Raw genomic sequence first — 17,656 nt, forward strand, 5'->3', positions numbered from 1 at the left:
TGTTTGGGGGTGTTTCGCAATCATAATAATGGGAACTCCTATTTACGGAAGAGGATAGATCTCCCCTAAAGCCACCAAGTTCCAGCTGAAGATCCTTACCCCAGCGCAAGTGCATCCCTCTGCCAGCTGAAGACCCTTGCCCCAGCAATCCCTCCGCCAGCTGAAGACCCTTGCCCCAGCAATCCCTCTGCGAGCTGAAGACCCTTACCCAAACACAAGACCTTACCCCCCTCCCCCCATAGATGGGTCATGGTGTACGGATTATGAATATGTTTATTGGGTATGAAATGAACAGTGAGTCGTGACTTCTGCACCCCCCCCCCCAGCTCTCTCTGTCTGCACCCCCCCCCCCCCGCAAGCTCTCTCTCTCTGCTCCTTAGGCTATCTCTCTCTCTCCCTGCTCCCCTCCCCAAGCTCTCTCTCTCTCGCTGCCCTCCCCCCTCCCCCCTCCCCAGGCTCTCTCTCTCCCTGCCCCCTAGGCTCTCTCTCTCTCTCTCCCTGCCCTCCCCAGGCTCTCTCTCTCCCTGCCCCCCAGGCTCTCTCTCTCTCTCTCCCTGCCCTCCCCAGGCTCTCTCTCTCCCTGCCCCCCAGGCTCTCTCTCTCTCTCTCCCTGCCCTCCCCAGCTCTCTCTCTCCCTGCTCCCCCAAGCTCTCTCACTCCCTTCACCCCCCAAGCTCTCTCTCTCTCTATCTGCCCCCCCAAGCTCTCTCTCTCTCTATCTGCCCCCCCAAGCTCTCTCTCTCTGCCCCCCAAGCACTCTCTCTCTGCCCCCCCCCCCCCCCCGCCCAAGCTCTCTCTCTGCCTCACCAGTACTCTCTCTGGCCACCAAGCTCTCTCTCTCTCTATCGCCCCCTCCCCCCGCAAGCTCCTCTCTCTGCCCCCAAGCTCTCTCTCTCTGCCTCCCTCCCCAAGCTCTCTCTCCCCGGCTGCCTCTCGCTCTCCCCACCGCCCAGTCTCCCTGGCACCGAGAGAGGCTCGGGGCTGTGCGAGGCTCGAGGCCCGGGGACGCTCGGGACTGTGGGGTGCTCGGAGCTCGGGACTTTGGGGGACTCGGTGCTGTGGGGTGCCCGCGGCTGTGGGGGGCTCGGGGCTGTGGGGGCCTGGGGCTGCGGGGGGCCCGCGGCTGTGGGGGGCTTGGGGCTGCGGGGGGCCCGCGGCTGTGGAGGGGGGGGGGGGCGCGGCTGTGGGAGGCTCGGGCCCGGGGACGCTCGGGGCTGTGGGGGGCTCGGGGCTCTGGGGGCTCAGTGGAGGCAACCTTGTGTTGGACGCATGTGCAGAAAAGGATGAGTGGGAATTGAGCTGGGGGCGGAGTCGGTAATGTTTGTTCTCACTTTCGTTTCTGCTCGACGGGTACTGCTCTTGGGGTTACTCCAGAGAACCCGGATTCCCTCCCTTCCTGTTCGGTTGGAGGGAACCATGTACACCGGTCAGAAATGGTATCGAATTAGGGTTGGGTTCGGCGGACCGGAAGACTTCTACCCCCTGAAACATGTTAGCCTCAAGGAGTGGGGCAGAGTGTTCACGTACCCGGACTCCGCTTCACTTGATCTCAAAATCGACGATCTCCAAGACGGAGAACGCACTTGTTTCTCGATCACAAACGTTACCCACGTCACTAACTCGAAGGGAGTCAAAGGCATCCTCGCCGACCAGTGCATGAAGTTTGCAAACGGAAAAGAAATTGGAGAAAATCTGAGCGTCCGTTTCTCGTGGTGGCATGCCAGAGTGAATCAAGAGGAAACAGAGGAAAAGAAGAGAGAACACAGGGAGACAACGGGAAACTGGTTAAGAAACCAATCCCAGGACCTGGAAGGTTTGCGGGACTCCCTGGTGGAGCAGTACATCAGCTCTCCCGCTTTCCTGGAAAAGTCCAACTACGGGAATTTCAAATTCACCTACAATGTAAATGATCTGATAGCCGAGTATCAGAAAACAGTGTGCCAGGGGAAAGATCCCGCGTTCAGCGTGTTGGGAACTTTCAAATATGATCTGGAGATCATGCACACTGTGGCTGTCCACCCGCCCGGTGTCAAGCTATTCGAGAGATGCCCTCCACTCCCTTCTGAAGTTGTCTCCCGGGAAGGCACCAACTGGACATGGAGCCCAGAATCAACAGGTTCGGAAGTGCGAGTGCTGCGGGAGGGTGGCGATGGGGAGTGGAGAGTCGACGACTGTTACCCAGACCGTCGCTCCTGGGAGTACATGAGCTTTGCCTTCTACCTGCCCGATGAAAAGCCCGAGTTCCCGGTCCCCCTGGAGTGCAAACACCTCACCGTCTGCGAAATGGACGAGAGTCAACGATTCCGCATCGTGTATCTGAGCCGGGATGAGGCGGAGGATCTCCGCAGATCTCTGTGTGAGTCGCCCGGAGCTAAATAAAAACAGTGCGCTGCGAACAACTCCAATTCTCAGCTGTCTGTCAGCAATATTTTAAACTTGACTCTCTGACCTTTTGGGAATGTTTGCAATAGTTTGCGATAATTTCATATATTAGCATTCAAAATAATATTAGGAAAAATGTGACTTCTATTTTACTGCGTAGTCACAGTGGGGTTATGTTTATTGATCACCTTATTGCCTATAGACTGGTTACGCCCCCTGAGGTGGTCACACACACGGGTCCTGTTTTCAGAAGGCACATCTCTTCCATGTTCGGGTTGTCGCCAATGTGTGCGAACATTATCGTTGAGAAAGAAGCTCAATAGGAGCAGGAGTCGGCCATTTGACCCCTGGAGCCTGCTCCGCCATTCAATAAGATCATGGCTGATCTGATCATGGACTCAGCTCCGCTTCCCTGCCCCCTCCCCATCACCCCTTATTCTCTTATCGCTCAAAAATCTTCGCCTTAAAGATATTCAATGACCCAGCCTCCACAACTCTCGAGGGCAGAGAATTCCACAGATTTACAACCCTCTGAGAGAAGAAACTCCTCCACATCTCAGTTTTAAATGGGCGGCCCCTTATTCTGAGACTGTGCCAACTAGTTTTAGTTTCCTCTGAGTGGAAATATCCTCTCTGCATCCACCTTGTTGAGCCCCCTCATTATGTGATATGTTTCGATTAGATCACCTCTCATTCTTCTGAACTCCAATGAGTATAGGCCCAACATAGAAACATAGAAAATAGGTGCAGCAGTCGGCCATTTGGCCCTTCGAGCATGCACCATCATTCAATAAGATCATGGCTGATCATTCCCTCAGTACCGCTTTCCTGCTTTCTCTCCATACCCCTTGATCCCATTAGCCATAAGGGCAATATCTAACTCCCTCTTGAATATATCCAATGAACTGGCATCAACAACTCTCTGCGGCAGGGAATTCCACTGGTTAACAACTCTCTGAGTGAAGAAGTTTCTCCTCATCTCAGTCCTAAATGGCTTACCCCTTATCATGAGACTGTGTCCCCTGGTTCTGGACTTCCCCAACATCGGGAACACTCTACCCGCATCTAACCTGTCCCGTCCCGTCAGAATCTTATATGTTTCTATGAGATCCACTCTCATCCTTCCAAACTCCAATGTTGATCCAGTTGATCCAGTCTCTCCTCATATGTCAGTCCTGCCATCCCGGGAATCAGTCTGATGAACCTTCGCTGCACTCCCTCAATAGCAAGAATGTCCTTCCTCAGATTAGGAGACCAAAACTGAACACAATATTCCAGGTGAAGCCTCACAAGGCCCTGTACAACTGCAGTAAGATGTCCCTGCTCCTGTACTCAAATCCCCTAGTTATGAAGGCCAACATACCATTTGTCTTCTTCACCGCCTGCTGTAACTGTATGCCAACTTTCAATGATTGATGAACCATGACACCCAGGTCCCGTTGCACCTCCCCTTTTCCTATACTGCCGCCATTCAGATAATATTCTGCCTTCATTTTTTCCACCAAAGTGGATAACTTCACATTTATCCACATTATACTGCATCTGCCATGCATTTGCCCACTCACCTAACCTGTCCAAGTCACCCTGCAACCTCTTAGCATCCTCCTCACAGCTCACACCGCCACCCAGTTTAGTGTCATCTGCAAACTTGGAGATATTACACTCAATTCCTTCATCCAAATCATTGATGTACATTATAAAGAGCTGGGGTCCCAGCACTGAGCCCTGCGGCATTCCACTAGTCACTGCCTGCCATTCTGAAAAGGACCCGTTTATCCCGACTCTCTGCTTCCTGTTTGCCAACCAGTTCTCTATCCACGTCAGTATATTACCCCAATACTATGTGCTTTGATTTTGCACACCAATCTCTTGTGTGGGACCTTGTCAAAAGCCTTTTGCAAGTCCAAATACACTACATCCACTGGTTCTCCCTTGTCCACTCTACTAGTTACATCCTCAAAAAATTCTAGAAGATTTGTCAAGCATGATTTCCCCTTCCTAAATCCATGCTGACTTGGACCGACCTTGTCACTCTTTCCAAATGCGGCGCTATTTCATCCTTAATAATCGATTCCAACATTTTCCCCACTACTAATGTCAGGCTAACCGGTCTCTAATTACCCGCTTTCTCTCTCCCTCCCTTTTTAAAAAGTGGTGTTACATTAGCTACCCTCCAGTCCATAGGAATTGATCCAGAGTCGATAGACTGTTGGAAAATGATTACTAATGCATCCACTATTTCTAGGACCACTTCCTTAAGTACTCTGGGATGCAGACTATCAGGCCCTGGGGATTTATCGGCCTTCAATCCCATCAATTTCCCGAACACAATTTCCCACCTAATAAGGATATCCTTCAGTTCCTCCTTCTCACTAGATCCTCGGTCCCCTAGTACTTCCAGAAGTTTATTTGTGTCTTCCTTCGTGAAGACAGAACCAAAGTGTTTGCCCAATTGGTCTGCCATTTCTTTGGTCCCCATTATAAATTCACCTGAATCCGACTGCAAGGGACCTATGTTTGTCTTCACTAATCTTTTTCTCTTCACATATCTATAGAAGCTTTTGCAGTCAGTTTTTATTTTCCCGGCAAGCTTCTTCTCATACTCTATTTTCCCCCTCTTAATTAAACCCTTTGTCCTCCTCTGCTGAATTCTAAATTTCTCCCAGTCCTCAGGTTTGTTGCTTTTTCTGGCCAATGTATATGCCTCTTCCTTGGATTTAACACTATCCTTAATTTCCCTTGTTAGCCACGGTTGAGTCACCTTCCCCGTTTTATTTTTACTCCAGACAGGGATGTACAATTGCTGAAGTTCATCCATGTGATCTTTAAATGTTTGCCATTGCCTATCCACCGTCAACCCTTTAAGTATCATTTGCCAGTCTATTCTAGCCAATTCACGTCTGAAACCATCGAAGTTACCTTTCCTTAAGTTCAGGACCCTAGTTTCTGAATTAACTGTGTCACTCTCCATCTTAATAAAGAATTCCACCATGTTATGGTCATCTTCCCCAAGGGGCCTCGCACAACAAGATTGCTAATTAGTCCTTTCTGATTACACATCACCCAGTCTAGAATGGCCAGCTCCCTAGTTGGTTCCTCGACATATTGGTCTAGAAAACCATCCCTAATACACTCCAGGAAATCCTCCTCCACCGCATTGCTACCAGTTTGGTTAGCCCAATCAATGTGTAGATTAGAGTCACCCATGATAACTGCTGTACCTTTATTGCATACATCCCTAATTTCTTGTTTGATGCTGTCCCCAACCTCACTACTACTGTTTGGTGGTCTGTACACAACTCCCAACCTACTCAACCTATCTTCATAAGTCAACCCTCTCGTTTCCAGAATCAACCTCGTGATCCTTCTCTGAACAGCTTCCAATGCAAGTATATCCTTCCTTAAATATGGAGACCAAAATTGCACACAGTACTGCAGGTGTGGCCTCAACAATACCCTGTACAGTTGTAGCAGGACTTCTCTGCTTTTATACTCCATCCCCCTTGCAATAAAGGCCAACATTCCATTTGCCTTCCTGATTACTTGCTGTATCTGCATACTAACTTTTTGTGTTTCATGCACAAGGACACCCAGATCTCTCTGTTCTGCAACACTTTACAATTTTTCTCTATTTAATTTATAATTTGCTTTTCTATTTTTTCTGCCAAAGTGGATAACCTCACATTTTCCTACATTATACTCAATTTGCCAAAATTTTTCCCACTCACATAGCTCTCTGTATCCCTTTGCAGATGTTTTGTGTCCTCCTCACAATTTGCTTTCCTATCCATCTTTGTATCAGGAGCAAGCTTGGCTACATCACACTCGGTCCTTTCATCCAAGTCATTAATATAGATTGTAAATAGTTGAGGCCCCAGCACCGATCCCTATGGCACCCCACTAGTTACTGATTGCCAACCGGAAAATGACCCATTTATCCCGACTCTCTGTTTCCTGTTAGTTAGTCCATCCTCTAACCATACTAATATATTACCCCCAACACCGTGAACTTTTATCTTGTGCAGTAACCTTTTATGTGGCACCTTATCGAATGCCTTCTGGAAATCCAAATACACCACATCCACTGGTTCCTCCTTATCCACCCTGCTCGTTACATCCTCAAAGAACTCCAGCAAATTTGTTAAACAGGATTTCCCTTTCATAAAACCATGCTGACTCTGCTTGATTGAATTATGCTTTTCCAAATGTCATGCTACTGCTTCCATAATAATGGACTCCAGTATTTTCCCAATGACAGATGTTAGGCTAACTGGTCTATAGTTTCCTGCTTTCTGTTTCCTTTTTTAAATAGAGGCGTTACATTTGTGGTTTTCCAATCCACTGGGACTGCCCCAGAATCCAGGAAGTTTTGGTGGATTACAACCAATGCATCCACTATCTCTGCAGCCACTTCTTTTAGGACCCTAGGATGAAAGCCATCAGGTCCAGGGGACTTGTCCACCTTTAGTCCCATTATTTTACCAAGTACTACTTCTTTAGTGATAGTGAGTGTTCCTCCCTCTCTATAGCCCCTTGATTATCCCCTATTGGGTGTTTTTAGTGTCTTCTACCGTGAAGACCAATACAAAATATTTGTTCAAAGTCTCTGCCATTTCCCTGTTTCCCATTATTAATTCCCCAGTCTCATCCTCTAGACCAACATTTACTTTAGCCACTCATTTCCTTTTCTATGAACCTATAGAAACTCTTACTATCTGTTTTATATTTCATGCTAGTTTACTTTCATAATCTATCTTCTCTCTCTTTATTTTTTTTTAGTCATTCTTTGCTGGATTTTAAAAGTTTCCCAATCTTCTGGCTGCCCACTAGTCTTAGCCACATTGTATGCCCTTGTTTTCAATTTGCTACCATCCCTTATTTCTTTAGTTAGCCACAGATGGCTATCCCTTCTCTTCCATCCTTTCCTTCTCATTGGGATATATTTTTGTTGAGAGAGTTATGAAATATCTCCTTAAATGTCTGCCACTGCTCATCAACCATCCCACTCTTTAATCTATTTTTCCTGTCCACTTTAGCCAACTCTGCCTTCACACCTTTGTAGTCTCCTTTATTTAAGCTTAGGACCCTGGTTAGAGATCCAACTTTCTCACCCTCCAACTGAATTTGAAATTCAACCATGTTATGGTCTCTCATTCCTAGAGGATTCTTTACTAGGGGATCATTTATTAATCTTGTCTCATTACACAGTACCAGATCTAAGATAGCCTGCTCCCTGGTTGGTTCCGCAATGTACTGTTCAAGGAAACTATCCCAGATACAATCTACAAACTCTTCCTCAAGGCTACCCTGGCCAATTTGCTTTGTCCAATCAATATGAAGGTTAAAATTGCCCATGCTTATTGCCATTCCTTTTTTACAAGCCTCCATTATTTCTTGATTTATACTCCCAGATACAATGTGGGACCTGATTAACTGGGACCTGATTAATTTATAATTATAGAGTAGCTGTGTGCTGTGTACATGTTCACTAACAATGGAAAAGGTTGCAGCATAGTTGGGGCCAAAGCACAGTCACAGGGTTAAGCGGTGTTCCGACCAGATAACAGGAACATGTTGCGAAACAGTGAACAGCAGCAGGAAGGGGCATGATGTGGTAATCACATCATGACCAAGGCGATTGCTATCTGCAATAGACAGCTGAGTCATAACCAGCCCCCAGTCCAGAGTCGACAAACTGATCCCAGTAACAGCAGGGGGACCAATCAGGGAATGGGAAAACCCCACGTTCGCGACTATAACTGAAGCTGTAACACACGGTAGAGCGCGCTTTATTCTTTGTAACTGCAAGATGTAACTGAATGTAACTGAGCCAATAAAGTTTGCCTGGATACTACCACCGGACTCGAGCCTCGTCAACTGCTAAGAATATAAGAGACCCTACATTCTGGCGTAGTCGGCAGGATCGTTGAATGTCAACCGCTGGGAGACCCTAGGACCCACGTCGACACGAGGGTAAGGACACCTCTTAAATAAAGTCCTCGTCCAATGTCTTTCGCGGCAGGCGTCATTCACGCGATCTTTAAAAGAACCATCTGTGGGTAGTATTAGGGGCAAGACCCCCGTAACTGAGAGCTCTCCACTCGACAGAACATAAGGTCCTGTCCCGGACTTAAGGTCCACGACTCGCACTCGCCGCAAGAAAGGGTTCTAAATCGGCACAATGGCTGAAGGCGGAAACAAAAACCGTCCCACGACTGAAAAAGGAGGGCTGGCCCCACCGGAGATCACAGACGAGGAAGTGTTAGAAAGCCTTAGGGAATACATCGAGCAGCGGTTTGATTTACGAAAAACGTACCGAAATTGAACAAAAGTACGGAACCTCTAAGGGTCAGTGGATCCTGGACGATATAAAAAGGGTATGGGGGAAAACCACGCGCATGAAAGATAAAGAAAGGACCTGCTGTCATGAGCCAAGTTCGACAGAGAAAAGAAATCATGACCCAGTCCCAATTTGACCGGAATCTGAAAGCTACTAGAGATCAAATCAGAGCATTTGGGGAACAAGTGACCAAGAAAAATTCAAAAATAGAGAAGAAAGGGAAAGAGATAACTAAACTGAAGGGTGTGATTAAAGATTCGGTCGCAGCCAGTACGCAGCGGCTGCATCTGGAGTACAAAGCCGTCTATCCAAGTCTGGCACAAGTAGGGAAAGAACACCGACAGCTGGAAAGGCAACAGGCGGGAGTAGTGATGTCGGATTCAGATTCGGGCTCCTCGTCATCCAACGAGGACTCAAATGGCAGCAATATTAGCCCCACTAAAAATAACGAGTGTTAAAGTAGAGACGACAACCAAGATGGAAGGTGGAATAAGAAACATAAACAAAGATACGAGAATATGATAGTTCACATAGCCGCGGAACCTGAAAAAATAGATAAATGGTCAAAAGAACTCCAACACCCGAAAAAGGGGGCGGGGGGGAGAACTTGGGAACAATTAGATCGACTGCGAAGTATTTACACACTCCATCCTTTGGACCGAGTCCAGATTCTGACCGTCATGGTGCCGGGACGATCGGCACGTAAACTCCAGAGGGCAGTTAAAGAGGCACTTGGATACACTGGACAGGGGATTGACGCAGCCTGGGGAGAAGTGAAAAGGTGGTTAAGAAAGTACTGGCCGGCAAGGACGGATTGGAGTAAGATTGCAGTGTGCCAGCAAAAAGGCACAGAGGAGGTACTCGAGTATGAAGAGCGATTTAAGTCTACGTGACTGGAACATTCGCGTCTGCATCAAGATGCGGAGCAGATGGATGACAAAAGAGTCGGACACTTGAAGGCTATCTTTATGGTGGGGTTGAAACCAGAACTATTTAAATTAGTGAAGGCAACCCTGGAAGATTGGGATGATCGGGGAACCTCCTACGCGCAGTTGGTAGACCAGTGTAGCCAGTTAGATTGGGATTTAACTTCAAAGGTCCGAGTAATGCAGACTGGATGGAAACCAAAGGACTGGGAGGGACAGACATCCGGAAGACTGCTGGGAAAATGCCATTATTGCGGTAAAGAGGGACATTGGGCCCAATCGTGCCGAGCGAAGAAACAGAACAACCAGGGAAGCTCAGGGATGGGCCAGAAACAGGCCGACAGGCGGTCATGATGGAGCGGTTTAAAGAACTTTCCTTTGATCAGCAGCTGCAGTTGCTGGAGTGTGCAAAAAACTCGTAGAGCCCACCCCCTCCCCAGCAGGATCCCTGTTAGCATTAATACATCAGCGCAGGGACGGACTATATGTCAGTGTGGGAGAGGGCGACCAAGAGATTGATTGTTTATTGGACACGGGTAGAATTGACGTGTGTGCCTGAAAATTATAAATTCCCCCTCGACGGGACAACCCGTGCGGCACATGGAGTCGGAGGCCATAAGCTGATATTCCATCGAACCCAGCCGATGTGTTTGGTTCTGGGACCACATGAAATAATCGCATCGGTCTGGGTGGGACCATTGGGACAACCCCTACTCGGGATGGACGTCTTGGTGAAAATAGACTCCTCCCCCTGGACTTTGAGGACGGCCAAGTCACATGGTCGAGCCAATCCCTGCAGAGGGAAGAACTAAGGGACCACCCAATATTGGCCAAGGACGAACATGACTGTGGCTTGCTTAAAATGGACCCGGTTACCTTCACCGGGACCCCACCTCCTTGCACCAAACAGTACCCGATCAGCCCAACATCAATCCAAGGAATATTACCCATCATCCGGCAGTTAGAAGAACAAGAGGTACTAGTTAATACCCACAGCTCATCCAACAGCCCTGTGTGGCCAGTGCATAAGGGTAAAGACGCCTGGCCATGACAGTGGACTACCGGAAGGCCAACCAGTGCATTGACCAAAAAGCCCCATTGGTAGTGGACCCCTCCACTATATTTCAGGCTCTGACGCCGGAAGACAAATACTTCTTCGTTATTGATATGACCAACGGATTCTGGGCAATTCCGTTGGCCCCAGAGGTGCAGCCATGGTTTGCCTTTACCATTCAGGGGCAGCAATACACCTGGACCCGTCTACCTCAAGGGTTCCACAACAGCCCAACAGTGTTCCACATGGCCCTCCAGGGTCACTTAAGGGAGCTACCCCCGATGGGATCTACGATCATACAATATGTCGATGATATCCTACTGGCATCCACCATGGAAGAACAGCATGAACGAGACGTGCTGACCTTACTGGACCACCTCGTCAAAAAGGGATACAAGGCCAGTCTGGCTAAGGCCCAGATAGCCGAGGAAGAAGTAATTTACCTAGGACAAAAGATCTCAATGGGAGAGCGGGGACTGACCCAGGATAGGACCGAGGCGATTCATGTGACTAAACAGCCCGCCACGATCCAGGAACTTTGATCCTTCTTGGTTCTGTGCAATTTTAATAGGAACTGGGTGTACTCCTACACAGAATTGGCACAACCATTGAATGACCTGCTAAAAGGAAAACAGACCTCAAAAGAAGCTATCACCCTGGCTGAGGAGTAAAAGGAGGCGTTTGAAAAACTGAAACAGACCCTGTGCACGACACCCACCCTAGGGATCCCGGACACCAGGAAGCCCTTCACCCTATTCGTGCATGAGAAAGAAGGATACATGATTGCTATCCTGACCCAAGAACATGGGGACCAACAGAGGCCTATCGGATACTACTTGGCCAAACTGGACACAGTGGCTCTTGGATGGGGAAGTTGTCTGAGGGCCATGGAAGCTACATGCCGAGCAGTAATGATAAGGGCGGGATTAGTCTTAGACCAGAAACTGATCACCAAGTGTCCCCATATAGTACATGCTATGCTATCCATGAACTGGGTCACCCAGGTGACCTCAGCCCGATGGACCAGATGGACAACAATCCTGGAAGCTCCAAACCTGCATATTGTACGAGCTAGCCCAGTTAATCTGGCCACCATGCTCCCCCTGGCTGAAGAAGGGTATGAAGACCAGCACCACTGTGTAGGCATGTTAGAAGAAGCAGAAGGAGCCGCTGCGGCAGCCGAACAGCCGTTACCCAATTCAGACTTGATCCAATTTACGGACGGATCCTCATCTGTGGAGCATGGAACCCGGAAGGCGGGCTGGGCAGTCACGACGCTGCACGAGGTAGTAAGGAAGTGGGGACTCCCCGCCGGAACCTCCGCTCAGCAGGCCGAATTGAGAGCGCTGTCCAAAGCCTGCAGGGTTGCCGAGGGACAAACAGCCAATATATACATGGATTCCAGGTACGCTTTTGGGGTGGCACGTGATTTCGGCCAGTTATGGCGGAAGAGAGGATTCTTGACTGCAGCAGGAACCCAAATACGGAATGAGGCGGAAGTCCGCGACCTATTTGAAGCATTACTGCTGCCAGAGGAGGTATCTATCCTGAAATGGAAGGCCCATACGAAGGAGAATACAGATGAGGCTAAAGGGAATGCACGGGCCAACCAGGCAGCTAAGGAAGCCGCCTTAAGGGAACCAGAGAAGGGCACCCTTGTATGTCAACTGGGGACCCGAACGCTGACACAGGATCTGTCAAAAATGCAGGAGGAATGTCTCCGGATGGAAAAATGGGAATGGATAAGTGAAGGGATAAAGCTATGGGCAGGTGGAATGTGGAGGCAGCCTGAGACAGGAAAACTAGTGGCACCACAAGTGGTAATGCCCTTTTTGGCCCAACAAATACACTCCTGGGGGCACTTAGCCTCCCAACAAATGATGGCTCGATTCCAGAAGAGCTGGTGGGGCCGGGGTTTTAGGAAACATGCTCAAGCCATGGTGGACAGGTGCGTCACCTGCCAGAAAAATAACCCCGGGCTCTCTACTACAATGCCCCTTCTCCGACCTCCGGCCCCGGCAGGGCCTTTCCGAGATTTGCAAGTAGATTACATCTCATTGCCCCCATGTCAGGGGTATACAGACGTCTTAGTGATTGTGAATCGATTCTCTAGGTGGGTGGAAGCCGTACCCACCCGAAGGAGCTCTGCCACGCATACGGCTAAGGTGCTGTGTAAAGACTATATACTTAGATGGGGAGTCCCCGCAAGTATTGACTCTGATCAGGGGACCCATTTTACTGGAGCCGTGTGCCAAGAGGTCTGCAGATTGCTCAACATCACATGGAATCTACATTGCCCTTGTCACCCACAGTCCTCAGGCCAAGTGGAGCGTATGAATCGAACTTTGAAACAACGACTGGCCAAGTACCAGCAAGAGGGGATCTCGTGGCCTCAAGCACTCCCAATGGTCTTGTGTAGCATCAGGGCCACCCCAAACCGAATCACGGGCTTAAGCATTTTTGAGGTAATCACCGGGTGTTAGATCTCTTAATTTTCAATGAGATTCGAACTCCGGTGATAGTTTAATGTAACTTTATTCCAGCGGCAGCAACAGAACCTTGTTCTGAAGCACATGGCTTAAAATAGCTGTACTTATACCTGGATCAATTTACAATAGTAAGCTGGCCTCCTTTGACCTTATTGGCTCAACCGATTCACCAATCTGTGTTCTTAACCCATAATTGGCTCCCAGCCTAAAGTCCTGAAATGTCAAGTGTGTGTTATGACTTAATGCAATGTGCTAGCTCTCATATAGGCAAGGGTCTGTGACTGGGGTCTGTGTTTTCTCAACTTTGCAGCCTGCTTGAATTCTCTATCCCCCCTTTGATTCTTTCACAAACTGAATCATAAAACATCAGGTATCACTGGTTAAACATTCTACAAAATAATTTCATACATGTTAATAGAGTTTCCTTCTAAAATTTGTTGATGTGTTTCGCCACATGTCCGGACATGTAGCTTCCACACAAATTTACACCAACCCGAATTCCATCATGGCCACAATGGATGTCTGGTTTTAGTAGGTTAATTAACCTCATTCCAATTTAATCCAAATCAATATCTTAATTCAACCAATAAACAACCTTCCCTTAAGCATAACATACCCCTGTGCCACGTACAGACAGTCTGCTGGGACCTGCAAGGTGTCTCACCTGCAGGACATCAGCTACAGCCGCCTGGTTGCAACGACATTTAATCAACATAAACAAACAATATAAAAGTAAAATAATTACAATGAATAGAATTAAACCTTCCACCAATGAAGTTCCTATTGAACCTAGCCATTCAGTGGCTGCACTCCACAAAGTGAAAAATGGGGGTTGCTTAAGTTTTTCTCCCTCCTTTTGGATATGCTCCGCTAAGTGGATAATTTCTTCGGAGCTATCTGGGATATATGTGCAACATTCAGTTCCGAGTAGGACGCAAGTACCTCCCTTTTCAGCCAGGATGTAGTCAAGGGCCATTCTATTCTGTAGGGCTACTGTGCGGATTGCTACCATTTCTGCATTGATTTTAACTAGGGCCTCTGAGGTATCATTGGCTACCCATTCCACAACGGATGCCATGTTAATGGATTCCCTTGCCAGTTTGGCGGTCCCATACCCGTGTACCAGAATGGCAAAGAACCTCTCTGTTTCTGTGATAACTCTCTTAGGACGGTGTAGATGTTCCGACAGGGACTTTATATGATACATATATGGCACAATATAGTCTAAATTGCAGGATGCCGTCCAATTCTGGGGCAGCCAAGGGTTGGCCTTGTGGCCACACACCCAATAGGTGCCATTATAGGCAATGAATGTGAGTTGTTTCTTTTTCAACAACACTCCGGGGCCTGTCCAGGCTTTTCCATCTGTTTTAGTCAGAATCCCCATTACGTTAAGAATTCCCACATCAGCCCAGTTTGGACGGTTCCGTGGCTTGATTACATTATAATTCCGGGAGCAGTTACTATACTGCATATTTTGGCCTCCTTTGATGTTTCTAATCAGACAGACCGATTCCCCCGGTCTTCCTACCCCCATTGTATTAGTGATAACAAAAAATGGGGGCTGTTTGGAATTATTGTAGCACGGTTGGTACCCCCCTTCAAAGGTAGTCAGATTGTAACCTGCTGACTTCGATTTACATGCCCAGTCTTCCGTATCCTGAAACGCATTGCCTGTTTTGTTTTGATTAATTATCCACTCAGCATTTCCGAGATATTCAAGGGAACTGGCCTCAAGGGAATCCCTCCCTTTGAGTGAATAGGAATATATGCGCACACAACTAGAAATGTTACCTTGTTTGGCATAAACGTATGACATATGTAAAAAAGTATTTACATGTAATTCCCTGGGTACTCTACTATTTCCCTTTGGTGCAGAGGGTTGACTAGTAAGAAGTAGGCAAATGCCTAGAATACCTACAGTTAGTAGTACAGTAAATTTATACATTTTGGCAAAAAGTAATTGTCCTTATCAGATTTCAGCTTCAGTTACGGGTGCTCGTTTAACGTGTGAGGCGTGGATCCAGGCTTTCTTTCCTTGGACTTTAATAGCTGCCTGGGTGGTCAATAGCACTTGGTAAGGTCCCTCCCACTTGGCACCCAAAGGTTTTTTATGTAACTTTTTCACATAAACCGAGACTCCCGGGATGATGCCGTGTCCTCCTTTGGGTGGATTACCCCAAGCTGCCGATACCTGTCGGGAAACAGAACTAATAACATTGGTTAGGTTCTGACAGTATGATAACAAAGTGTCACTCATTAAGTGAACATCAGCTTTCCGTAAATCAATAGTCCCTGGCAGTGACATGGGTCTTCCTGTTATAATTTCAAACGGGCTTAGACCTGTAGTTCTGTTTGGGGTTGCCCTAATGCTATATAGTACTATTGGTAGTGCCTGGGGCCATGGTGTTCCTTCTTGGTGATATTTGGCAAGCCGTTGTTTCAGCGTTCGATTCACTCACTCTACTTGTCCTGATGATTGTGGGTGATAAGGACAGTGTAAATCCCACGTAATGTTCAGTAACCTACAGACTTCTTGGCAGATAGCACCTGTGAAGTGGGTTCCCTGATCTGAGTCAATGCTACTTGGGACTGCCCATCGGGGAATGTAATCCTTACACAAGACCTTTGGCTGTGGCTCTTTTAGTTGGGATAGCATCTACCCATCTAGAGAATCTGTCGATCATTACAAGAATGTTAGTGTATCCTTGGCATGGAGGGAGAGATATATAATCAACCTGCAGATGCTGGAATGGTCCGACAGGGGCAGGGGGCCTCAGTTGGGGCATTACTGTGATGGGTCCAGAATTATTTTTCTGGCAGACCACACAACGGCCTGCTACCAGCTGGGCGTGTTTTTTAAATCTCCGGCCCCACCAGCTTTTCTGGAACCGTGCCGTCATCTGTTGTGAGGCCAAGTGTCCCCACGAGTGGATCTGTTGAGCTAAAAATGGCATAAGCGCTTGTGGCGCGATTGGCTTGTCGGTAACTCTTTGTTTCCAGACACCATCTTCGCATAGCTTAATTCTTGCCTCAATCCATGTCCATTTTTCCTCTCGGGAACACTCGCCTTGCATTGTTTGAAGGTCTCGTGTCAGTGTCCTGAGTGCTTTCAATCTGCACATCTGTGTTGGTTCTTCTGGGGGAGTGCCCTGTGAGGCGGCATCTTTAGCTGCCTGGTCGGCTAAGGCATTTCTCTGTGCTTCCGTGGTATTTTCCTTGGTATGGGCCTTACACTTCAGGATGGACACTTCCTGAGGTAATTGTATGGTCTCTAGTAAGTCTCGGACTTCTTTTCCATTTTGGATAGGTGTACCGGCAGCAGTGAGGAATCCTCTTTTCCGCCATAACAGTCCAAAGTCATGAGCGACTCCAAAAGCATAACGTGAATCTGCATAGACATTAGCTGTCTGTCCTTCTGCTATTCGACATGCTTCTGACAGGGCCCGTAACTCGGCCTGTTGTGCTGACATTCCTGAGGGTAAACATCCTTTTGCCACTACCTCATATAAGGTTGTAACTGCCCATCCTGCTTTTATGGTACCATTGTCCAGACCTCATCAGTGAACAGGATGAGGTCTGGGCTGTGCAGAGGCTCCTCTACTGCTTAGGCTGCTTCTTCTGTTTCTTTTAAAATCTTCACACAGTCATGCTCTTCACATTCTCCCCCCTCTTGCTCCCTCGATTCTGACATCGGGAGCATAGTTGCGGGATTAACCGGACTGGCCCGGACGATATGGCGATTAGGAGCTTCCAAAATTGCTGTCCAGTGGGTCCATCTAGCTGCCATCACCTGAGACATTCTATTCATAGACAGCAAAGTGTGTACGTTGTGGGGACACTTGACCATCAGCTTTTGGTCGAGAACTCGACCCGCAGTGATCATTACCGCTCGACATGTAGCTTCCATGGCCCTTAGGCAACTTCCCCATCCGAGGGCTACCGCATCCAGTTTTGACGAATAATAGCCAATAGGTCTTTGCCGATCCCCATGTTCTTGTGTCAGTATAGCTGTCATATATCCTTCTTTCTCATGGATAAATAGGGTAAATGGCTTACCACTGTCGGGGATTCCCAGGGCCGGTGCCGAACAGAAGGCCCTTTTCAAACTGAGGAAGGCCTCTTGCTGTTCCTTAGTGAGGGTGATGGCTTCTTTAGAGGCACGTTTCCCCTTTAAGATATCATTCAATGGCTGAGCAAGCTGTGTGAAGGAGTCAATCCAATTTCTGTTAAAGTTACACAATCCCAAAAAGTCCATCGTTCCTGAATAGTGGTGGGTTTTTTAGCAGCCCGAATGCTGCAGTTCTATCCTGGGTAAGTTCTCTCTTTCCTTGTGAAATCTTTTGTCCCAGGTATACAACCTCTTCTTGGGATATTTGTGCTTTGTCGATGCTGGTTTTATGTCCTTTCAGCCAAAGGTGGTCCAGCAGAGCTCGTAAATCTTGTTCATGCTGTTCTTCCGTGT

The 17,656-nt window shown here is 47.9% G+C and overlaps 1 protein-coding gene across 1 annotated transcript in view; it reads left to right on the forward strand.

The window, feature by feature from the left end:
- Window positions 1-1,354: 1,354 nt before the first annotated feature.
- Window positions 1,355-17,656, forward strand: part of LOC139260165 (uncharacterized) — a 164,009-nt gene continuing 147,707 nt past the window's right edge. Inside the window, exon 1 of the mRNA XM_070876404.1 lies at window positions 1,355-5,055. Coding sequence (XP_070732505.1) covers window positions 1,417-2,379 — 963 coding nt within the window. The 5' untranslated portion in view covers window positions 1,355-1,416 and the 3' untranslated portion in view covers window positions 2,380-5,055. The remainder of the gene's footprint in view (window positions 5,056-17,656) is intronic.

Source organism: Pristiophorus japonicus, chromosome 3 (genome assembly GCF_044704955.1).
Source record: "Pristiophorus japonicus isolate sPriJap1 chromosome 3, sPriJap1.hap1, whole genome shotgun sequence".
Taxonomy (NCBI): Eukaryota; Metazoa; Chordata; class Chondrichthyes; family Pristiophoridae; genus Pristiophorus; species Pristiophorus japonicus.